General features: G+C 33.0%; 1 protein-coding gene across 1 annotated transcript in view; it reads left to right on the forward strand.

Annotated features, from left to right (window-relative positions):
- The window catches only part of LOC123655381 (acetylcholinesterase-like), a 61,228-nt gene that overhangs the window by 18,179 nt on the left and 16,705 nt on the right, over positions 1–26,344 (forward strand). The window contains exons 2-4 of the mRNA XM_045591195.1: positions 11,553–12,860; positions 24,210–24,352; positions 25,954–26,106. Coding sequence (XP_045447151.1) covers positions 11,681–12,860; positions 24,210–24,352; positions 25,954–26,106 — 1,476 coding nt within the window. The 5' untranslated portion in view covers positions 11,553–11,680. The remainder of the gene's footprint in view (positions 1–11,552; positions 12,861–24,209; positions 24,353–25,953; positions 26,107–26,344) is intronic.

The following is a 26,344-nucleotide window of genomic DNA, read 5'->3' on the forward strand; positions in this document are numbered from 1 at the left end:
GGACGCCCGAGCCCCCCCCCCCCCCGGAGATGTCCACCGGGCCCTCTCATCCGGTCGCCAACCGGCACGATGGCGCATCCCGGAATTTTTCGACAGTTGGCGGGGCAGCCTTTCGTGTGTGGCTGGCACATTAATTGGGCCCCCAACTACCTGCGGTCGGCCAGCGGTGCACCGTGCCTCGGATCCCGCTACCCTCCAGAACCAATCACCACAACGCAGCGGCACCAATGCTAGTCAGACTGGCCAATTCGCGCGGAGCAACTTTTTCGACCCAAATTCTCAGTCGGCTACACCGATCAACGTACCGAAACACGAAACCGCTTGACGGTACGACTTTGTTCAGTGGGTGGTCGCGAGCCGTCGGCCAGAGCCTACCACCAGTATGTCACCTGATTAGCACCACCCAGGGACCACGTGTAGGGTTTCGCAACGGGGTATACACCTACGGACTTATTTATATTTTATTATAAAAGTATCAAATGCGGTTTATCCGCTATAACAACAGGCGCTTGCCGCGTGTGAGCGAAAGAGACGGCTCCGCAGAATTTGGCGTGGACCTTACCTCTAAGAGCGCTAGCGCTCGACTGATTTACTGGGCTTGATGCGTGGTAATATATACTATCTTTTTATTATTTAATATAAAATGTATTAAAAATGATTACATCTTTTAATTTTTTTTTTTTTGTATTCCTTAATGATGTAAGTTTACTTTGATGCAGATAGTTCGTTAAAATTTCTTAGTTTTCTAAGAAAAATATCGCCTTTAAAATTGTACTTATTTGGAAAATATTCGTAACTTTAAATTTTTTTATCGTTTAATAGAAATACAAATTGAATAAAAATCTGCGATAGTGCGCAACAAAATTATATTCCACATATTACGTATTTTTTTAAAATGGTTTCAACGTAGAGGTTATTGAAAAGTAGGACTTCAAAATATACATTGCGACCGTTTACCCAGGGAGGAGGCTGATGAAAAGGTTAATAATTTTATACACACAATGTAAATCAAAATTCCGATCTGACTATGGACTACAACAAAGGTTGCTCTATTATATTTCAAGAATATAAATTACATTATTGCATCCAACACTGAGATTAACGACGTCAAAATATTACAATTTCGCGGATTGTTACCGATTTTTGTGAAATGGCTCTTAAGCCGTAAAACTATGTAGGGTATTGTCTAGGAATTAATATTTTAAATTTAAAATAAGCTGATAATCAAACAGTACTAAAGTAATTATTTATGTTTAATAGTTTATTAAATTATGGTGATGCGGCATATAAGAACATTTAGAAAGACATAAATATTTATTGTAAACTAGCTGTCCAGACAGACTTAATTCTGTCAAAGGTTATTAGTAAAAAAAATTTTTTTTTTTAGTATTAATACCTTCCATGGGCCTTAAAGAACATACAAAAAATAAATTAGCCAAATTAATCGAGCCATTCTTGAGTTATGTGCTTAGCAACATTTCTTTTTATTTATATAGATCATGTGTAAAAAAATTGTGACTGAGATAAAGCGACCTTTGTGTGTATTTTTACATTAATCGGTTTGATGTAAGAATATACACAAGAGTGATAAATTATTAGCGCTTCGCGCTTCAGCCTGTATTCTCCCACTGCTGGACATAAATCTTTCCCCGTGTAGGAGAAGGATCAGAGCTTAATCCATCACGCTGCTCCAATGCGGGTTGGCGGATAAATTATTAGCGATCAATTTAAAATACATTTTTATGCATTTATTTACTTTAACAATGCGAACAACATAATATTGTTTTACATATTTTATAACGTTTATGTTTTCTTTTTAACAGACTAAAAAAAGAGAAGGTTCTTAATTCAACTGTATTTTTTATTTGTATTACCTTATAACTTTTTACTGGGTGGATGGATTCTATTTTTTTTTTCTAATCGAAAGGTGGTGCTTGTCATATGGTCCCATTTAATTTGATTAAGATCTGACGAGTACTTTTTAAGTTATTTCTAATAATGCGTATTTACTTTTATTATAACTGGTCGACGTATTTTTCGTTTTCTTCTGGTTTTTTTTTTCGTTTGTGAGCAAATACAATTATTAATGAGTATTTAATCAAATACCTAATATAGTTTTGTTCTGATCATATATTAAGCCTTAAAAGAAGCAACAATAGCAAAGAAATGAAACTTGTTACTATTACACACTTTTAAACTCATTATATTAGTAGGGTTGTTTAATTCTACATTGTGTGTCCTTTGCGATGTCATCTTTGTTGAAGTTAAATATTTGTCATACTTTTTGACACTTACATTTTTTATCAAACGTATAACTTTGTTGTATTTTTTTTAAATGTATTTTCATGTATAGTTTCAGAGAATAGCTTCAAAACATTTTATGAATTCTCATAAAAGGATAGCTCTTTTATGTCTCCCTTTAAAATAAATAAATATAAATCATATAATTGTTTATAAAACAGTATTCCTCTGTGAGTTCGAGGATATACATGCACACCTATGTCAGAACTGGCACATGCTATTCAAACAGTGATTTCCTTTTCAACCATGCGCGATATGAATGATAAACCAAAATAAGTGAAAACTTCAGGTGCCCCTACTGAATTCGAATGAGTGACCTAGTTATAGCGTACGTGTTTCATCCCACGGGTCACCTCAACACTGTTCCTTATTCCGTTGAAATATTTTCATCCTTCATTACGAAGCGACGTTTTACATAAAAATCTTGGTACGTTGAAACTGCTAACAAGCCAATTGTAACAAGTTCCACGAATCTTCGGAACATTCGAAGTACTTTATAAACTTCTTTGTGATTCTTAAAATATTTTACAATAGATTTGCAAGTTTTATAACATACCAGCTTCGCTTGTTATGAAATTTATATGACGTTGTGACCTCATATAGTCACACGGCCTTGTTTCTATTTCCAGTCGGCTGTAAGGGGTACGTAGCTTAAAATACCTGTTCTAAAAGCAGGGAAATCATTATGTACACATCAGAAAGCCATGTTTAAAAATATTCTTAGATGCAGTAAAAAGCAGATAATTAATAGCTTTCATTAACAACAGAAAAAGTATTTGCTTTGTTTCACTTCTACCTATCGCAGACATAGGCCTCCCCAAGTTTAGGCCAAACTTCCCGGTTCTCCGCAGTTCTCATCCAGTTCTTGGGATGATAACCATCTACTGATGGTTATCACCTCAATTAGTCGGCTCTCACAGTTCCAAGTTCGTAGTGGAATTTTGTTATCACTTAGTCGAATCTTTCGACACCCACGGGAAGAGATGGGGTGAATATATACTATTCTGCCGTAGCCACAGTGCAAAACAAAAGAAAGTATTGCCATAGAATTAATTAATTATTTGCTTACGAAGGGAAATTTGAAGGATCTCTTAAATCGTAAGGTATTGCGTGACTTATCAATTTAAAAATGAAGGTATCTTAATGTTTATACTCTGAAAAAAGTGGGGTTGTATTATAACCATACTTCAATAATATTTTCATTTTAGACTATTTCCCTATTTAACGGCAAAATGTGTAATTTGATACTAGAGTTACTCTGCGTTTTCCTTACCATTTTTAAATATGTTTCGTGAAGCCACTACTATGGTGCATGATGTTTCACAGTCTCACCATTTCTTCATAAATAAAAGAAATGACTCCTAAGATCACTAAGCACTGGAAAATTCAATCAAAATTGAGTCGTCTTGAGACCTCTGGTAGAGAAAACGACCTTTACGGCATAAAGCTTTCAGTGTAAATTTAAAATATTCTAAGCTTCGACATCTCGAGAAGTTTCAACTTTGTAAACGAGTAAAATATCTGGGGCCTGTCTCATAGATTATGGATAAAGATTAACCTGCAAATAAGTTGCAAATAGACTTTAACAAAAGAAGGTTGAATAGGTCATAGGACCTGTTTCTTCTTAATTAATAAACTACAACGATTAGATTAATATTTGTGAATAGATATATGTCATAAATGGAGTGAAAGTCGATAGTAAAAAAGAATAATATATCAAACATTTTTATTTGTTGCATACCGTCGTCTGACAAATAGCAATAACGGCAACCGGTTAAACAGGCCCTAAATAAATATTCACACGATATAAATTTTACTTTACTCACATTAAAATCTTATGAAAATAATTTACATGTGTGATATTTGATTTTTGAGACATTTGTAACCGACTCCTTTAGACTTCATTTTGACCCATTTCAAAGGTTCAGATTTTATTTAAACTAAGTAGACTTATCGAGGACCAATGACAATATACTAATTTGATAAGATTATACCTTTTTATTTTATTTTATTTATATAAAGCATGTTATTTAGTTTTTTTTTTAACTATTATTATATAGGTATTCGTTTAGATGCAAGTACTGCAAATGTTTCGTTTGTCGTTACCTCTTACGCATCTACAGATATTCGACATTTTCACGTGGCACGCGTGTTTCTCACACCGGAAAACCCCTGAAAGAAGTCATTGAAACCCGATGCCACGTTTCTTATTTCTTTCCTTCTTAAAATTCATTGTTCATCCACGAATGTGAATTAAAAAAAATATCTCATAATTTTTTTACAAAGAAATAATGTAACACAGTAAATTGTAACAGAGTTAATAATCGAATTGATAATTAAGTTTTAGAAAATTGAGGATACAATTTTAGTAGGTTGGTTTAAAAAATATTGAAAAACATTTTTAAGCGACTGCAAAGTAGGAAGAGTTTCTAAATTCCACTTTTTTATGTATATTTTTCCCATAACTTTTTATTGAATGTACGTATGTATTTGTATGTATGTATTTTTTTTATCTTACTTATGTGTGTACACACATAAGTTCGCGCTATTTTTGGCGTGAACTTGTAGTAGTCTGTGTCCAGCAGTGGACTGTGATAGGCTGAAATGATGATGATGGTGATGATTTTTTTTTATCTCGAAAGCTAGCGCTTGTTGTGTGGTCCAGTTTAAATTTGATTATGGTAAGATCTGATAGGTATAATGGGTTATTTCTAATATTGCGTACTAAGTTAACTTCGCCTACGTCGATGATGTTCACGTTTTATCATTTTCGAAGTGAATTTAAGTCAATTTTTTTAGAACAAAGACAATTACTATTATTTTGAAATATCCTTTTCTAAATGTTGTAGGAAACACTATTTATTTTGTCATTAAACATATTGTATTCATTACATACTTCTCGCGTGATTCAGAACTTAACCCCAGATGGATCGATAGACAATTCTCAGTGTTACGAGCCCCCTAGGGCCACTATCTGCTACGTTTTATAAATCGTGTAGTTCGCTCCATGCAAAACAATGTCTCTTTGGAGAGCTCTGAATGTCACTGATAGTATAAACTTAGTTGTTATGGCGTGACTGCCTCTCAGTATCCTGATATATATCATATATCATATTCTGATCAGATTTTAATGATGGGACAATAAGGTAAAGTTGGTATATTCTCAAAGTACTGCAATATGTTTATCATTTCAGTGAGCAGACATTTTATAGTTAAAAAAAACACTTACTTACTTAATAAATATTTTTTTTATATTTTATTTGACATATATTTGTTTTTTTTTATTTATTTAATAAGACAAAAAATCATATCATTAATACGCTGTCACGAAACCTTGACATGCGTAACACGAGGACAAGACAACTTGATATTTATTTCGACGTATTTAGATTACGTAGGAAAATTGATTTAAGCATTGTAACATCATTATGATCAGTAAAAAAAATACTTCTCAAAAAATTAATACAAAGTTTGTATCAAATCGTTTTTTTTTTTTTTTACGATTTTCACAAAGTATTCAAAAGGCTTAACGTTTAATTATCGGAAGTCTGAACAACTAAAGCATCCAATTAGCCGCCATTTTCTTAGGCTATTCTAATCGATGCAAACCAGATCAATTACGTAGATTTAGGTCAAGTACATATTCGAAGATATTATCGAAATTTCAGTTAAGGCTTCGTTTCAGTGAATTTATTAATTCAACAATTCTGTTTCCTATAAAAGTCTAATCAAATGTTCATGTATTTAATAATTTAAAGTAAATAATAGTTTAATTGAAGTACTTTTTCTCGTTTATAACAAAGAGAAAGATAAAAGGTTGCCTTAAAATATTCATTTATATTTCCGGGCTTTAAGGATTCTTAAAGAAATTCTTTGAGATACAATTTTTTTCTTTTTACAGATGAAATTTTTATTAATTGTAGTTACGTCTAAAACCCTCGGATAAGGATGATAAAGATGAATTATAAAGTTTTTATTGCGTATTGAACTGCTTAAATTCATAAAATAATTAAAATAGAAATATTTTCCACCGTAGAGTTCTGATAGCACTCAAAATGCATTTGTTGTAATAATATTATAAAATTTAAGCTCTGTTTGCTCATTAGTAATCTACGAGCTTTTGTAAGAGTGTACTTTAAACACAATTTAATGAAATTTAGACGATGCATGTAGTTTTAAGGAGAAATAATAATTTTATGTTTAAAATAATTGTAACGTACTAATTTCGAATTAAAAAAAACGATACATCTCCTCAACTATAAAAAGGTAGATAGAGAAATATAAAATATCTTTGTGAGAGTTTGTATTATGAAACAGGGTTAGCCTGTTGCATAGATTACTAAACTTTTTCCGCATGGCTAAAAAAAGTATAATCTTGTTATGTACCGCATATCGTGCCAAAATAATTCAGTTAAAATGTGTGGTGGTGTCTTGGCGACCATATAACAGATGCGCTTATACACGTTTTACATGCGTTTACACAGTGTATATACGTCGCTGCGTTTTATTCACATATACGGTCGGCCAAGAAAGTGGTGTACCAGTTTTGATTAAGTTTCCTGGTCCTCGAAAATTACAACAAGGTTCGTTATTAGAAGATATTATTGAAAGAGACGTATAATAATGACGTAAACTTAATTGATAAGTATTCATACGTCATTATTATACATGACATTTTAAACTCTATTACGTATAAATAATATCGTTATCAATAATCGATAAAGACGGCAATAGTAGTTGTCAGATCGATCTGCAAGCGAAACTAATCTTTTCACCTATGAATCTGCAAGCGGCATTCAACCTTAGGTTGGTACACCACTTTCTTGGCTGAAGGCACGTGAGAGTTATGACATTAAGCATTCATGAAACAAAGTATAATTTAATATTACATAGAAGATTTTCAATCGATTCCTCATCTAAGGTATGTGGTCAATTAGCAACTACTCTTTGACTGGCACGTTGGCACAGTATGTACTGACCTTGTTTTCTGCTCCGGAGGTTGTGGATCCGATTTCCGACCCGATACTGTGTGTAATGTATTATTTATATGAATATTTAATAAAAAAAAAAAAAAAATTAGCATATCAATCGGCTGTTACCTATAACCCTGCCAATGCAGGCAGTGTCTTATCTTAAAAACAGACGAAAGTGTACATATAGGTCTAAGATATTCATTTATATATCATTATTAATTATTATTTTGCTTTAATAGTTATAAATCGAGTAAAATGAGATCTTAAAAGGAAAGAATTATTAAAAATAGGAAAAAAAAAAAAAAAATTAACGTTGATTATCACTTACAATTACAATATGTAAATCTATTAACTCTATTATTATTTTAGAAATAGTTTGAGCTGCCAAACACTTATACCTAACTAAGAGTTAATAATTAAAAACATGTAAAAACTCTACAAGAAAAATAGTACTACTAATGTAAAAAAAATACATGAGTATAAACAAAATACACCACAAAAAACCAATTTGTTGACAATGCTATATAATGATAATTATGTATCGTTGATCAAATACGATATACAGGCACGATGTAGAGATTGAAACTCCCTGATGGCGATTTGAAGTCGTGATGAAGTTTTGATGAGAGCCTTCTTGGACGATATCATTGGGTCTGGTTTATTTTCTCTTCAATAATTCTTACATTTACACAAGAGTTTAAGGATAAAACAGGAAAAGTGACTTTAAAATCAGACAGATACTGATCAGAGGGCCGAGTGAGCTTTATATTTTGTTTCAATTTTTTTTATATATACTCTGAAGATACTTCTGTAATCATACTCTAGTAAACAACATTTGACCTACATTTACACAGGAGGAAGATTTTGATATATAAGACGGATAAGTCCACGTCTTCGAACCGTTTAAGCCTTCTTTCTATCTTAGTGAAATATTAATTTCGCATACATTTTAAATTATTCAAAAACTACATGTTATGTAATTTGTATTGATATATGTATCTGTTGCTACGGTGTCGAATATTATACGCAGAGCTTGAAATATTAAGCACGTTAAGCGTCTCATTTTTTATTTAGGATCGAAAGAACAAATCACAAAAAGTGTCGTCGTAGGAAATGATCATCGTTATTCACGTTCATCCCTACTGTTTCGATACAATAAATATTCAACAGAAAATACCATTATGTGCTATCTATACGTCATGCCAACAAAGGTGCAATGGGTTCAATTTCATTTTGCTTATAATATGTTTATCATAATCTTAGAATAAAGAGAACTTAACAATTACTAAACAAGGTTACTAATATATCAGTATTTGGGAATAATTTATTTTGTGCGAAGTGATTGATTATAATTAGACATAGTTATTGTACATTGCTTACAGTTGAGTAAACTTTCGTAATTAAAAATTAGATTAAAATAATTATACGTAAAAGTGTTATAGTTATATCACAGAGTTATTTGATAGGGTCACGATTAATAATTTATGTCAGGATATACGAGTTGGCATTGAACTTGAGAGGACGGAGGTGTGTCTTGGCTGCAAGCGTCCAAGGCCGTCGCGCCGCATAGCATTGTATTATCCACATCGATTTATCGAACGGCGCGCGCCGCCCCACTCTACCCTGCCTCCCCCCACTCCCGTGAGTCGCGGAATGAGAGCCTTACCTACAGCTTATTTCTTCACATAAGATTCTATTACCTTTCCTTGCAAATGTATATTGCTTTAGGAGAATTGTATTCTTTAAAAAGTCAAATAGAACGCAAATAAAAAACTTGATATTTTGTTATTCTTTTTTTATGTCTAAAGAGAAAGTTTTTTTTTGTCACCGTTTACTGAAGTAAAAATATCGTATGAGCTTCCAAGATATTTAGTGCCGTAATAATACTATATATATATAATAATTTACATAAAATAATAAAAAAATACATTTATTTGATTTAAAATATAAAATCCGCTTGTTTTAATATTTTTATATTTTAATTTTACTTCAATGTAGATATATGTATGTGTTAAAATAAATAGTATTTAGCTTTACAATTCGATAATATTAAACAATTTATAAACTTGTAAGTAATTATCCTTTAGATAGGACTCAAGTGTTTACTAATTACTATTTTTTGATATTTAAAATTCACAGACAGAAGGTCGTTACGGATTTACGGGGAGACAATGTAATAGAGTGAAGAAAGTTTGGGACGACATTACGTATTGGGTTCCGTGGGGTCTGAATCTCGTTACAAAGCACGATCGTCTGCATACAGAGTGTCTTAAGTTAATTTACAGACGACGTTCTCTAGGGATCGGTGAACTCGGCAAACGGTGCTTTGATATGCTCTGCCATTCCATACACAGCCAGAATTTAGTCAACTTAAGGGAACTGTTTACTAGCTATTGCATAATACATTGTTTTAATTACTCTCGCTCTCGTTGAAGTTCGAATATTTGGGTTAAACAAAATTATTTATTTACACGAACTTTCGTATGCTTCTTGACTGTCAATTTTGAAATAGATTTTTTTTAATTTCGACACGTTTTGTTCTAGTTGGCGTAAAATCGACCCGATGAACTCTGAAAGTATTAATATTAACCAATCAAATTATTTAAGGAATAACTTATTCAGCCTTTAAGCGTTTCAACATGCAGAGCATAAGTTTATATTCTATACAAGAAAACGATTGATGCTTAAAGCACTTTATCCGCTAATTTGTATCGAGCACTACGCTGCTCGATACAAATTAGCGGATAATTTCCGATACAATGAGTAACGATTACAATCAGATGTCTATGACAACAACCGAGACTTTTTTTATGTAACTAGGTCGGCAAACAAGCGTACGGCTCGTCTAATGGTAAGCGATTACCATAGCTTATAGATGCCTGAAACACCAGAAGCATCTCAAGCGCGTTACCGACCCAATCCCTAATCCCCCCAGGAGCTCTGGTCACTTTACTTATCACAGAAACACAATACTGCTTAAAAATAGTATTATTTAGCTGTGGTCTTTTGTAAGGTCGAGTTACTACCCAAGTCGGGCTGCTCCATATTTTGAGCAGGAAATTCCTTCAGTACCTCAGTCTATGATAACAAGCGAGACGAAGGTAATCACGATGGGGAGGCTCACAAGGATATATAATCAGATCACAATTTATTTTTTTGTAGAAATACAAATGTTTGTCACTAACCTGTGACCATCAGTGTTAAGACCACCACGTACACTTGCCGACAGTAAAAAAAATATTAGAACTATATTAACATTATTTGTGTAGTACTTAATTATATTTTATCAACTATAAATGATAATGTACATGGGTGGAAACGATTAAAAATACATTTCACTAAAACTAGCTTTACATAACTGACGAAAACATACAAAATTGTCACATCATGAAACAAATTTACGAAGACCTTGCGATATCAATTCAATATTCATTTGTAACTCTATATCGAATATTGTAACAATGTAATGTCTCCCAGGTGAGCGATTAGGACGTCCGATGAAATAATGATTGGTTCCTGGCTGTAGGTCCAAAGATTCTCACTGGGTCATACATATTAATAGATTCCGATCGGCAATCTGTTGAATGTGAGAGGGATTTGTTGGCATCACATGATAGATTGGTCTGCTCAAAAAAAAGGTCCCAATAATGTAGTGGACTTCAAGTTCTTGTTCTTCTTCAATTTGTAGTAGAAATATAGCTTATCGTAATATTCGATGGGTTTCATATAAGATAGTGCCGATTTATGTTTGATCGTCTTTATAGCTCAAAGTCCAATTTCACCGATAGCCATTAAAGAAACGAAGCGCTTGCAGTTGGAGGATTTCATTGTGATTGATTTACCATTTTAGCGGCAATAAAACTCCTTCGGTTTTAAGCCTATCTAATGGATCCACATCTAGAACTCACGAACGGTTTGTTTTGTTTTGAAAATAAATATAAATAAATTACAAATGTTATTTAAACTTCGAAATATAAAACCTACGCAAACCAATTTAAATAGTTTAATTTATTGACCGACTTAAAAAAGGAGAATTTTTTTAATATCAGTTACCTGATTTATTTTTACTGCTTATACTGATTTTGATGATTCCCTTTTAATCTATAGCTGGTGTTTTTCTTGTGGTACTAATTAAATTAAAGCGTATTTAATTGACTTTTTTTTCGAATACCTACGTTGTAGATTTTACTTGTCGATATAAATTGAGGTCACTATTTTTTGTTTGCGATGCAGATTATTTTAAAATAAAATTTTAAAATGTATTTTCTTTTGTTTCAGGCATGTGAAACTACGGTATTGAGTTCGAGTAAAATAGAAATGTATTTTAACAAATATTTGATAAAGCTGGCAGACTACTTTCGATTACATACATCTCGTTAAATATATTGAAGGTTAAATAAATCGAAATGACTTTCAAAACATTAATTACAAATTTGTTTTTATGTTTTTGTATATCGGCCGTGTCATGCCGATCATGGGCGAATCATCACGATACAACCACATCCACTACGCAAACTACACCTACGACTAGCCCTTTACCGAAGAACTTTCACAATGATCCTCTTATCGTTGAGACAAAGAGTGGTCTCGTTAAAGGTTATGCCAAGACTGTGATGGGCCGTGAAGTACATATTTTTACAGGAATTCCTTTTGCAAAGCCTCCTTTGGGCCCCTTGAGATTTAGAAAGCCTGTTCCTATTGATCCCTGGCATGGTGTACTTGAAGCTACAGCTATGCCAAATAGTTGTTATCAAGAAAGATATGAATATTTCCCTGGATTTGAGGGTGAAGAAATGTGGAATCCAAATACTAATATATCAGAAGACTGCCTTTACCTAAACATATGGGTTCCACAACATTTAAGGGTCCGACATCATCAAGATAAGTCTCTTACAGAAAGGCCTAAAGTGCCTATACTAGTATGGATTTATGGTGGAGGTTACATGAGTGGAACGGCTACACTTGACCTGTATAAAGCAGACATAATGGCTTCATCAAGTGATGTTATAGTAGCGTCGATGCAATATAGGGTAGGAGCATTTGGATTTTTGTATTTAAATAAATATTTTTCTCCTGGAAGTGAAGAAGCTCCTGGTAACATGGGTCTTTGGGATCAGCAGCTAGCAATTCGTTGGATAAAAGATAATGCGCGAGCTTTTGGAGGAGATCCTGAATTAATTACCTTATTTGGTGAGTCAGCTGGTGGAGGAAGCGTAAGCTTGCATATGCTGTCACCGGAAATGAAAGGATTATTTAAAAGAGGAATATTACAGTCAGGTACTTTGAACGCACCATGGAGTTGGATGACAGGAGAGAGGGCGCAAGATATTGGAAAAGTTTTAGTAGATGATTGCAACTGTAATAGCAGCCTTTTAGGTGTTGATCCAAGCTTAGTAATGGATTGCATGAGGGGTGTTGACGCAAAAACGATCTCCGTACAACAGTGGAACTCTTATACTGGCATCCTTGGTTTCCCCTCAGCTCCAACTGTTGACGGTATATTTCTGCCAAAGGACCCTGATACTATGATGAAGGAGGGACATTTTCACAATACAGAAGTTCTCCTAGGAAGCAACCAAGACGAGGGTATGTATATGAATAATTTATAATTTCTATATTGTTATAAGCATTCTACATTGTACTTGTAATGCTGTTACCTATAACACAACAATTAAGTTGTTTACTATAGGAACAGACGACCGTGTATGTATGTGTAAGATATTTATTTATCATTATTATTACTATTATTTATTTAATATTAAAACGTTTTCTTTTTACTGTCAAGAGTAACTTCTATACATAACTTTTAAATATTATTATATAAATGGATTGTTTTGTAGCGTTGATATTTTGTTCGAGGTCACGATTAAAACAAAATATTGTGTTTTGTGGTTAAGTTTGATTGTTAACACAGTCAGTAAACACTTAATTGTTTGTCAAATATAAATATTTATTATATAATTACAGGGAGTAGAATTTTATACAAGTGTTTTGAATGATAGTATGAAGCATATAAAAAATATATTGTTGGTGAACTTATTGATTCTATACGCTTCAGCCTGTAATATCCCACTACTGGGCAAAGGCCTCTTTCCCCATGTAAGAGAAGGATCAGAGCTTAATCCACCACGCTGCTCCAATGCGGGTTGGCGGATATATTCCCTACTACGAGTAACGATCGCTATCAGGTGTACATGATAACAACCGGGACCGACGGCTTAACGTGCTCTCCGAGGCACGGTGGGGAAACCCACAAGGACTGCACAAACACCCAGACCACGGCAAACACCTGTATGGCCAATACAAATGTTTGTCATGAGCGGGGATCGAACCCGCAACCGCCAACGCAACAGGTACAATCCATGGCTGTAACCGTTGCGCCAACGCGGCGTCGGATTGATTCTATACAGTTTTTTTATTCTTTAACAACTTATTTAACATAATATCTTCAAGCTATAAAACCACAGTCAATAATATATTTTGATATTTTACTGTCTTGTCTTGAATTGTTATTGTGTGTATTTTAATATACCTACGTGCCTTGTTTCAAAGTCACGATCTGAATGTATTTAAATAATTGTGGTTGCAATATTATCAGTCTAACACGAGAAAAAGTTTATGACAGCTACAAAACTTAACGATAATCGCAGAGAATGCACGTATATGAAACTTATATATACCGTCCTTAAAATGAAATTATAGGCTTTTTAAAATAAGATGCAATAAATATATTATATGCATAAAGAAAATACTTAAATGTTGTTTATTTATTATAAATTCCTGTATTCTAAGTAACTAATTACATGAAAGTAGAGCTAAGTAATATTCAAAGTTTGTATTTTACTCGAAAATTGACCGCAAATGTTTATTTTCAGAGTAAAATGCTTTTATAATAAGAACTGGTATATTTCGTGACATATTTTATTTTTTACGAGATTTGTGCTAAGCTTTTATTGTATGCTAAGTGTACGTTAAATCTAGCACAAGACACAAAGACTTGAGAGATGTGACAAGCTGAATATATTATAAATTATACTACCCAATGGGTATCATAGCGACAATATGTTTACATAACACGCAAAAATATAAGTTCAACTTTCTAATACTCCAATTCCAGGCAGAATGCCAAAAGCCTAAAAACTGAGGGACTAAATTTTGCTATGTGCTTTAAAAATTGTGGTTTTTTAATTTTGTAATTATTTATTTGAAAACCAACAGCGTTACAATTCGTATTTAGGTAATAATAATAATAATAATAAATAAATAAATATTTACACAATACACACACGGTCGTCTGTTCCTAAAGTAAGCAACCTAATGCTTGTGTTATAGGTTACAGCCGACTGGTATACAGCTACATATTTTTTTTCCGATAAACATACTTATAAATAATACATATATAAATATATAAATAAATATGTATATTACACCCAGACTCGGGGTGGGAATCGAACCCACAACCCTCGGAGCAGAAAGCAGGGTCACTACAAACTGCGCCAACGGGCTAGTCAAAAGTAATGGTATAATTCGTATTTAATAGTTATTTTAAACACTAAATTGGCAAGTTCTTGTTTTTTTTTTTATATTTAAACAAAAATTTAACCTTCAAATAGATTTATTGAGCATGTAAGGATATTATATCAATAATAGAGCCTAACATTTAATATCATATTTTCCCCAAAATTGACCTTAGCGACCTTGTTATTATTGTAAAGCGTGACATATCAATATCGGGCATAGAGTTCGAGGTCGTCTGCGTGGCACACACCTGATAGGGGAGAGGGGATTGTACGCGTGCGCTCTGCTACGTAAACACAATATCACGCCGTGGACTGAGCCCGTACTACTAAGTACTACAGACTCGCCCACGTATCTAGGCGACCCCCTTTCCAGGGGAGAAGGTCGTCCCCCCCTGTTGCCATGTACATCTAACAGGACCTACTCCGGACTTTACAGAGTTTGTAGTATCTAATAGAACTTTTTTATAATTTAATAAAAAATTTCACGTTTAATTTATATATTTTAGTTTTTATGTTTTTTTTTTTTTATGTCACTAGGTCGGCAAACAAGCGTACGGCTCACCTGATGGTAAGCGATTACCGTAGCTTATAGACGTCTGCAACACCAGAAGCATCGCAAGCGCTTTACCGACCGTATTCCCAATCCCCCCAGGAGCTCTGGTCACCTTACTCACCAACAGGAACACAATACTGCTTGAAAACAGTATTATTTAGCTGTGGTCTTCTGTAAGGTCGAGATACTACCCCAGTCGGGCTGCTCCATATTTTGAGCAGGAAATTCCTGCTGTGCCCTACCTCAGTTAAAAGTATAAAGCTCAAAATTAGCTTCGACCATATCATTGTTTTAATAAATAAAAACTAGCTATACTCTTGCGAATAATTTGCACTAAATACGTATAATAATTATCATTTTACAAAATTACAAAAAAGCATTTATACGTGAGTTGATTTGAAATTGAAAAAAAAATTTACCGATCATCCATCATGTTGACGTTATTTCAAAATGACAGCCGTCATATATATAATTTTAATTATTAACTAATTTAAAAAACAAAAGCAATGATATTTTTTTTTAGTTATTGATGCCGGAAGATCAAGCAATTATCTATAAAATAATATATAATTTATGGGGAGTAATTGTGAGCTGTTTTCTAAGGGTTTAGTAATTGTGAGGTGTTTTCTAAGGGTTTTTTTTCTAAGATTTTGTTTTTAAAAGGAAGGCAACCATCTTAACCTTAGCTTATTAATATATATAATGATTATAACTTGACAAGTCACTGACTATCGTCATATATCGTCGTATAAGTAAAGTTGCATTGAATTTCACTCAATTAACTGAATCTTCCACTAAACTTGGTGTACTGGACTAAAAATCACAAGGTCCGCTTTTTAAATCATATTCATTTTTAATGATAAGATATTATAAATATATGATTATTTTAAACCGTCACAGACATTACTTTGGAATTGGCCTAGCCCCTATCACGGTTATAATGTATGGCTTTTAGCGATATAAAATTGTTATACCTAAATACAACTTCCAGCATTACATCATACCTAACAACACAATAAATAAATAAATAAATAAATAAATAAATAAATAAATAAATAAATAAATAAATAAATAAATAAATAAATAAATAAATAAATATATAAATAAATAAATAAATAAATATTTACAACATACACACACGTCATCTGTTCCTAAAGTAAGCAATTTAATGTTTGTGTTATAGGTTACAGCCGATTGATATAGCTACATATTTTTTTCGATAAACATACATAGAAATAATAGATAAATAAATAAATATGTATATTACACCCAGACTCAGGGCGGGAGTTGAGCCCATAACCTCCGAAGCGGAAAGCAGAGTCACTTTTTTTTGGTATCGCAGGGGAACCCATTTACGGGTTATATCCCGGAGGGGATCCCATATACGGGGATGCCCGGGTAGGCATTCCTAGACCGTATGTCGGCTTCGGCACTTGGGGGTGTAATACCGATCAAAAGCAGAGTCACTAGGCTAGTCAAGTCCTATTTAATTTTAATCTATCTATATCTATCTATCTATAATATATATAAACGCGAAAGGTCATTCATCACGAAATCTCCGAAACTATAACAGTTATAAACTTAAAATTTGTCAGGTAGGTTTCTTATAAGGCGTTTTCTGCTAAGAACTAATTTTACGAAACTCGATCCTTAAAAGGGTAAAACGGGGCTTGGGAGTTTATATAAAAGTCCTATGTTTTTAAAGTAAGAGACTTGAAATTTAAAATGTATGCTCTATACATGGTGAGAAGGTGTTCAAATAATGCATTGTAATCTATATATGTAAAAGAGAAAGATCACTGACTCACTCATCACGAGAACTCAAAAACTGCTGGATGGTCCATTCATCCAGGATGGACAAAGATGAAATTTGGCAGGGAGGTAGATTATAATTATTAGACGTCCACTAAGAACGGATTTTGCGATATTCCACCGCTAAGGGGGTTTAATTGGGGTTGATAGTTTGTATGAAACTTATACAGCAGGGTCGGTTTAAAGCAAAATAACCGCGTTGCAACCCTCAAGTCTCGTGTTCAAGAAACATTTATATTGATCACTTATAAGTAGTACAAAAAAATATATTTTTTACAATATCCAATCTTTACGTTACTAGAATACTTTTTATTTACCCCTGTCTTCACGGAGTCACGGAGTAGCGTGCGTTACGCTATTCTGTGTCATATAGTTACGTAGAACCATATTAAAAACTGAATTGCATGCAGTATAGTTAAACATATTTACACTACAATACTACATTATTACTACATTATTTCATACCACAATTCTGACGAATTCAACGAACCATTTTGTTAAACGCGACGCGCGCTTCACGCGCACGTAGTCGCGGGCAACAGTTAGTGTATTATAAAATAAAGTCCCCAAAAGTGTATGTGATCGATTCCCTCAAAATCTACGGAACGGATTTTCATGCGGTTTCATCAATGGAGAGAGGGCTTCAAGAGGAAGGCTTATGGAACGGCTAAGCCGATTATGATGAGAGTTTCACTGGAAGTTTGCCGGAAAAACTTTGTGTCACACTGATTTCAACGCGGACGAAGTCGCGGGCACAGCTAGTACTCTTATATATCTAAAGTAAATGAACTGATATATATTGTGCATATATAACAGTTAATTTACTTTAGATTTTTTATTAAAATCTTTTGAATTTGTAATCTAATATCGTGATAGTAACTTCACAAACTTAATTTTACTTACATAACTAGCTGTGCCCGCGACTTCGTCCGCGTGGAATTTAACAAAAAAGTTATTGATCAGTTTGCAGAGTGATAAAATAAGTAAATTTCTTAAATAAATGTAGCCTAAGTTACTCCTTACTACATCAGCTATCTGCCAGTAAAAGTCCCGTGAAATCGGGAATCGGTCCAGCCGTTTCAGAGATTAGCTTGAACGAACAGACAGACAGACAAAAATTGTTAAAATGCTATTTTGCTATATGTACCGTGTATACATCCATATGCATTTAGTAAAAAGCGGCTATTTTAATATTACAAACAAACACTCTAATTTTATTTATTTGTATAGATATAGCAACATTATTTGCTTTTACCTGGGTTTGCCTTATTTTTATATTTGCAGTTATGGAAATATTTCATTTTTATTATTACTAACTTTTCCGAATCGATTACTTAAAATTTCAATAACGTGCATTATGTTTTAATAATAATAATTATGTTATTCATTCTAATGTTCCTTTTTCCAATTTTTTTTTTGGTGTTAAACCAAGCGGTTTGATGATACAGAAATGTAAAATATTTCTTTTATTTTTTACATTTTACATATTGGTTAGTTAAAAATTTCTGGAAAAGTAACATTTTATAATGCAACGAAAAGCGCGCTCCGGCTTGGCAAGCGTGTGTGAGTATGTTTTAATGAAGACACTCGTAGCTACCTCGTTCAGCACATCTTCCACGTGCAAATTACTCAAATAGAATTTAATTTGTAAAGCAATTGGGTGACTTTCACGTGACCTATATCGTTAGACCTACGGTCAGTATAGGTCTAATATTACGTAATAGCTGTTTCAATTAATCATATATATTAATACGCTAAAGTTAAGATGTTTGCTTCCCTTTTTAGAAAAAACCTCACAATTAATCAATATAAATTATATATCATTTAATTAATAATTGCTTGCTCTACCGGCATCTATAACAAAAAAAAAATATTGCTTTCGTTTTTATAAATTAATTAATTATTAAAATTATATATATGACGGCTTTAATTTGGAAACAACGTCAACAGGATTGACGGTCGGTATATTTTTTACTTATTTAGTGCGAATTATTTGCATGGGTATTGCTAGTATATACTATTAAATTAATGTTTACATAACATTCTTTTATTAAGAGATGTATTTTAATTTTTTTTATTCACGTACTTTTTTGTTAGTAACTAGTCCAACTGATGGATGTTGTCCAATCTTCCGAACTGTCAAACGTCACTGTCAAAGTTGAAATAATTTTTATATTTTATGAAATTTTCAAATTTTCTGGACGTTTTCCATAAATTATCATTTTGTAAGAATTTTCTTACAAAATATTAGAATACTCAAAAAATATCTTGTTTTAATGTGCACTTAAAATATAAGCAGGTAATAAAAAAAAATTGAAAAAGATACGCCAACTTTTCTTTTGCCTAAAAAGAAAACAAATAATTTACGTGAATCATAATTTTTGCAAATTATAATATACATTATTATATATGCATTAAAACAATTTTAATGCGATATTTCTATGAAATATTTCTACCAGTATACATCTGACGTTAAAATAAATTTTATACATGCGATATGGCATTCAAAGAAGTAATTTTCATATTCAAATTAGATTTTCTTTGTTGATCTTTATGTAACAAGCATGTAAATAGGTAGCATATAATATTTTTATCGATACCTAACTTTTTTAAGTATCATTAATATTATAATGTACACTCGAGTTAAATGGAAAATACGACAAAACGATACGAAATATTCTTTGGAACTTTAATAATTCAAGGTTTGCTGAAATATTTCCTATTCGCTAACAAGGGTAGTTAAAAACTTTTTGAGTAACTTCGTCCTTATAGTTGGGGATAACTGGTACAAACATTCGAATAAATGAGTGCTTCCAAAGCATATAATAGTAACATTTCCATGTACACACTACTTTAGTTCGCTTTTGTTCTGAATTACGAGAAAACGGATCTATAGTTAATGAAGTTTTAGCACTACTTTACCAAATATTACTAGGCTAAATTGCGTATAGTATTTGTGGTTAGAAGTTCGTTATATCTTTAAAAATTTAGATCACTATATACAGAGTTAAAATATGTATTAACTTGTCATGATATCGTTACAAGTGTCATCAGTTAGAAAGTTAGCTCGTAAGATCCACTTTCACGGCTAAGCCGCTTGACCGATCACCAAATTTCAAATTTGGATTGTCCTTTGTTTATTAGAACCTCGAGAAGGACATAAGTTAGTTTCGTATCGCATAATTACTCCTTCGGGATATCGAAACGACTTTACAACAGCAATTAGTAGTTTAACACAGTATGAATCTTAATATATAACCCTTCTGTATGTGTATGTATCACCTAGCTACTCCTAAACGGCTGGGCCTAATTGATTGAAGTTTGGTGTGTACATTTTAATGGGTTCATGAGTGATTCGAAAAACACTTGGAACCTGTCGAAATGTGAGCAATCGAATTTCGTAGCTGTTATTACGGTCAGTCATCTGCTGGGTCCGCTAATATATTATAAATATAAGCTACTGGATCTTTTTTTATACAATAAGGTCGGCAAAAAAGCGTACGGTTTACCTGTTAATAAGCGATAACCGTAGTATATAGACGTCTGCAACACCAGAAGCATTGCAAGCACGTTGCCGACCCTACCCCAATTCCCCCCAGGATCTACAAATTGTAAAATAATCGTTAAAATGCTTTGAAATGTACAGAGAATCGTTTTATGAAATATTATAGTTCACAGAAGTGCTAATAATATTTATGTTTGTGTTCATAGACACACATACTCCCATAGAAATATGTTGTGTATGATTGCAATGCATGGCTGACATCTTTTTTTTGGGTGGCCTACTCATGCTGGTTTCCCTCTGAATTCAAATAGGTTCATAATTGATAAACGCGTGTAAGAAAAAAGCACGTAGGACATAGAACTTCATCTATTGTATTCGGTTAATGGGACTGAAATTTCTGACTCAAATTTCTTTTGTCTTTGTGAATAGGTTAATTTAAAAACTCACATTTTACTAAGTGATTTATAGGTGTTAGTATCAAATTAACATTTGTATCTTATGGCACATGTTTTAAATAACTTACAGTAAACACGTTTGAAAGATTCGTTATGAAACAATTTCGATAGTAGGTACCATTAATAAAAATTTGCCCAGTTTCCGATTTTGCACACCTCACTCACACCAAACGTCCGCTCTTTTATGTCCTAAGGTTGGCTGGTAAAGAATGCCTTTAACAATACCTTTTGCACAAATCATAATATAATGTGCAATAAGAAATTGATAATAAAACGTACTTTGTTTTTTTTTCACTTAGTTCCTATTGGAAAATGATAGTATAGAGTTGAATTTATTTTTTATCTTGACTTTATTTTATATACTTAGGTATTTGAAGCTGTTATTGAAATCAACATATAGAATTTTATCTCTATTTTTTACTTATTTTCCTTGTTTATTACAAGACAATGTTACTGCTGCGGCGACATAATGCCCGAAATCATTTTTAAATGTTATGTATACGTTGATCCTTAAAGAAAAAAATATTCAATTAATTTTTTTTTCAAATTAATGTTCTATCGGGTTAACGAAACATCTTTTTAGGAGTTATTTTTAGTAGCTACTAAAAATTAGTAATTTTTGACGTGCCGAAATTTATTCCCTCATTATCTAATAACATCAACGCAAGTGAAACCGAGCGGGTCTACAAGTCATTAAATTTTTTTGTGATACATAGTATGTTATTTTCTAAATATAATTTGAAAGCAATATGAAATGGGTATTACAAAACCAGCACCATTACCTGACTCTAACGTGGTTCATTAAAAATAAAATAAAATAGGTCAATGACTTAAGTAGTGTACATTATTTAGGCTAAGTCATAGTAGGCGCAGATTATTTAATTATGAATTTGAGCCTCTTATATGGTACGGGTAAGCTTTTTTACATGTTAAGCGTGCGTTATAAACAATTCTGTGGCGCGTTAAATTAAACAAAATTTCCTATTTAATTTATTATCTAAGCAACTGAACGCGCTCTGGCGAGTTGCAGGTTTGGTTCCCGCTTAGGATGAATATTTGTTTTCGTACAAATATTTCTTTTCGCTTTGAATGTTTGTCCTTGTGAGTCTTCCGATCGTGCCTCAGGGAGCATATTAAGCTGTCTGTCCCATTTGTTATCATGTACACCTGAAAGCGATCATTACTCATAGTAGGGAATATATCCACCAACTCGCAGTAGAGCAACGTGGTGGATTAAGCTCTGATAATTCTCCCACACGGAGAAAGAGTCCTATGGGATGAACTACCAATGGGATGTAACAGGCTGAATCGTGTGTCGACTGGCCGTTAGGCGCGGTTGACTTTGACCCTTCTTTCACTTCTAGAGTTGTGGGTTCAATTTCCAAACCGGGCCTGGGTGTAAGCTAATGTATCTTTTGTTTATATATATGTTGGCACTAGCACTGTCGTACGCAATTAGCAAGGAATTTATAAACAACAGATGCACCGAGCACGCCAACTAGCACATCGTTCGATAGTCACCTACCTTCACTCATTATATTACTAGAGTTATTCTGATGTTTATAAAACCGCGGCTAAGGCAGTCTTGGCTCTGGCTTGGCACTGTGCACTTGTTGTATCCTGCTAGTAGGTTAACCTAGATTCTTTCAATAATTAATTTGTCCAAACGAATTAATTGTTACATAACGATCTATAATTTGGCTAGGCAGGGCGGACAATTCGAGCAGTGAAGGTGAGCGTTGTTGTACATCTCAAAGGGGATCTCCTCAAACCTACACCTAGGTCGCAAGTCCTAGGCACTGCTCTGAGTTACTCCTTCTGTCAGTCTGTCATACGATGGACTCGGCACCCGCATGGTGAATCCATCGAATGTTAAGAAGTTAGTCTCCGCCCCCGTTAACTAATAACCATCCCACGTTCCGTGCTGCGTACCTTTCTACTAAAATAACTTAAAATAATTTAACCTTTCTGCAAAGTGATTCTTGTGTTATAAGAAATTAGTGATATCATAAATTGTCTTTACTTGTGCCAACATTGACCACTGAAGCACACAGTACCGAGTATTCAGAGACGATGAGTGAGAGAGATCTACCTCATCCGACATATACATTTAGTAAAAAAAAAAGATAAAGAATCAGTCTTTACTGCGTCTGTGTTATATTGTGTCGAAAACATCTCTAAACTTTCTTTATAATAAGTGTATATGGTCCTTAAAATTATAAAGCAGTACTTAGCCTTGTAACGACATTGCGATATTTTTTTAATGAAAAGAGTATCGTATTTTTAAACAATAAGTATTTTTTAAAGGTTCGTTTAAAAGCTACGCGTACATTAACCCTTTTCGAAGCCATTGTAGACGTCTAATTTGTGTATTTGGATGTTTTGTTTAATAGCTATCAAAAATTAAGTAACCAAAAATTTATTTTATTTAATTCTAGTTCAATTATTGTAATGAGTACATTCCTAACTTAAAAAGTAAATTGTAGCGAAGTCAATAGGTATATGCAATTACTTCTATTCTCTATATTATAAGTCTAATATTAGTTATATTATCCTGTGATGTAAAATAAAGTGCTACATTGAAAATAAATAAAATTAATTCATTACAGCCTATACAGTCCACTGCTGGACATAGGCCTCCACAAGTTTACGTCAAAAATAACGTGAACTCATGTGTTTTGCCCATAGTCACCACGCTGGGCAGGCGGGTTGGTGACCGCAGTACTGGCTTTGTCGCACCAAAGACGCTGCTGCCCGTCTTCGGCCTGTTTATTTCAAAGCCAGCAGTTGGATGGTTATCCCGCCATCGGTCGGCTTCTTAAGTTCCAAGGTGGTAGTGGAACCTTGTTATCCCTTAGTCGCCTCTTACGACACCCACGGGAAGAGAGGGGGTGGCTAAATTCTTTAGTGCCGTAGCCACACAGCACAATAAAAAAAAGCAAATAAATAAAATTAATTACGTAGGTTTAATTGCTTTGTTACACACAATTTATATGCCTGAACGTAAATTGTATATTTCACATAAATCGGTGTATAAAATATTAATATTTCATAAAATGCTGTATCAATAACCTTAATATTTTTTTACAGGAACGTATTTTCTGCTTTACGACTTCCTCGATTACTTTGAAAAGGATGGACCGAGTTTTCTGCAAAGAGAAAAATTCTTGGAAATTATAGACACGATATTCAAAGAGTTCTCTAAAATCAAGCGAGAGGCGATAGTCTTTCAGGTGAGCTATGAAAAGAAAAAATATACGTGCTTAATATATTATTAAATGTTCAGAATTTTATTTCTTGATTATAGTAAATAGTATTCCCACAACGTATACTCGTACATATATTGCATATAATCCATAGGTTTTAGAATGTTGCGCTATAACTTAAAGAATTAGTGCATAATATTGTTTTCTTTTTTTCTCCTATTTTGATAAGATAGACAGTTTGCCAAACAGTAACACTTCCGACAATATTTTTTGGGTAGTAACGGTATTATGCGTTTTGGTCAGAGCTTAGAGAATGCATTTATACTTTATCAAATTCTGATAAGTACTTTAAACTTTATTTTTATTCTGTGACCTTGGTATCAACCAAGGTCACAGGTCAAGGTCATCATAAAAAAACAGCAAAATTAAATTTTGGCTGTTTTTGCCACATCGTAGATCTATGATCAGTTTATTTTAGATCCAAATCCTATTCTATTCAATAGAAAACCTTGGTAATATAGTTTGTATTTTTTTAAAGATTCGCCTTTAGTACAATGTCCTTGCAACTTTATGATTATCTTATGAATAACCGGTGACAAACATCATCTTCAGTTAGATTCGTGGAAACGACTAATGAGGACTTCCCATTTGAAATTGCCTCCGACCATAGAAAATGCTACGATGCGTGTATCATTTGTGCAAATAATTTTATATCTGGCATGAAGATTGAGTTTTTTCAAAATGTTAAAAGTTTTAAGTGACATATTTACAGTCACCTATGTTTATGTAAAAATCGGCATTCATATCAATTCGTAGTATAATGTACGGAGTACGATACTTTTTGTATTAAATTTTTTATGTAGTTCACTGTTGGACGAAGTTCTATTTACCTATAATAAATAATAAATGTATATTTGTCTGGGAGCTTCTCTTTTTTTTTCTTCCTCTATAATCATGCAGCATTCCTAGCAAAATTTTTATCAACAACGCAGATCTATTTTTATAGAAATTTAATACTTTAGTGCTGCTTGAATTTGTGGTAGCCAATTACGACTCATGTTTTCTTTTACATGAACAATCACATATTTAGTAATATAGAATATTGTCCCCTAAAAAGAATTTCTATAATTTATGTCACCGGTTTTATTCAGATCCCGATCCTCTATTTCAGTAGACCGGAACGAATTAAATTGTATGACATCATAACGAGGTCTAAACGAGACCCACTTTATCATAGAAATTTTTAGAATACTTTTTCGAACATGTTCGTAATACGCTTAACTTGTTTGAATATGTATTTGGTTTTGTTCGTTGATTGACATTGTGTTTTAATGTTTTAAAGCTATAACATTTTAAAAATGTATTTTGTTAAACGTTATGAAGAATCATAATATTTATAATTTTACTAACACAAGACTTATCGCAATTCTCATTTTAAACCTCCCAATTATTAAAATTCCGCGACGTTACAGACGCCGTAGTCCAAGAAGAAGTAGTAGAAGTTTTGATAGTGACCGTAAAGTTTAAAACATAATATTATACTATAGAAATAAAGGTTCAAAAATGTTTCGTTCTAACTCTTATCGATAACGGAATTTTATTCCATTTTCTGTCATATTTTTTTTTAGTACACGGACTGGGAGGAGATCACGGATGGATACTTGAACCAGAAGATGATTGCGGACGTCGTAGGCGACTATTTCTTCGTATGTCCCACGAACTACTTTGCTGAGGTGTTGGCAGATTCCGGAGTCGACGTATATTATTACTATTTTACACACGTAAGTAGCATTTTTTCCTTGTTTAATAAGAAAATTTGATTCTCGATAGTCATTTTTAATATTTAAGAAAAAAAGCATATTTGTATCTACATTCTCGTACATTCTAATGTCAGCAATATCTTAAAGGAAATACTTGAACGCTAAAATCTCTGACCATGTTCTTCTCATTATCATCACTCATCATCATTTCAGCCTATTGCAATCCACTGTTGGACATAGGCCTCCAGAAGGTCTCATG

The sequence above is a fragment of the Melitaea cinxia genome, chromosome 7 (assembly GCF_905220565.1).
Source record: "Melitaea cinxia chromosome 7, ilMelCinx1.1, whole genome shotgun sequence".
NCBI lineage: Eukaryota > Metazoa > Arthropoda > Insecta > Lepidoptera > Nymphalidae > Melitaea > Melitaea cinxia.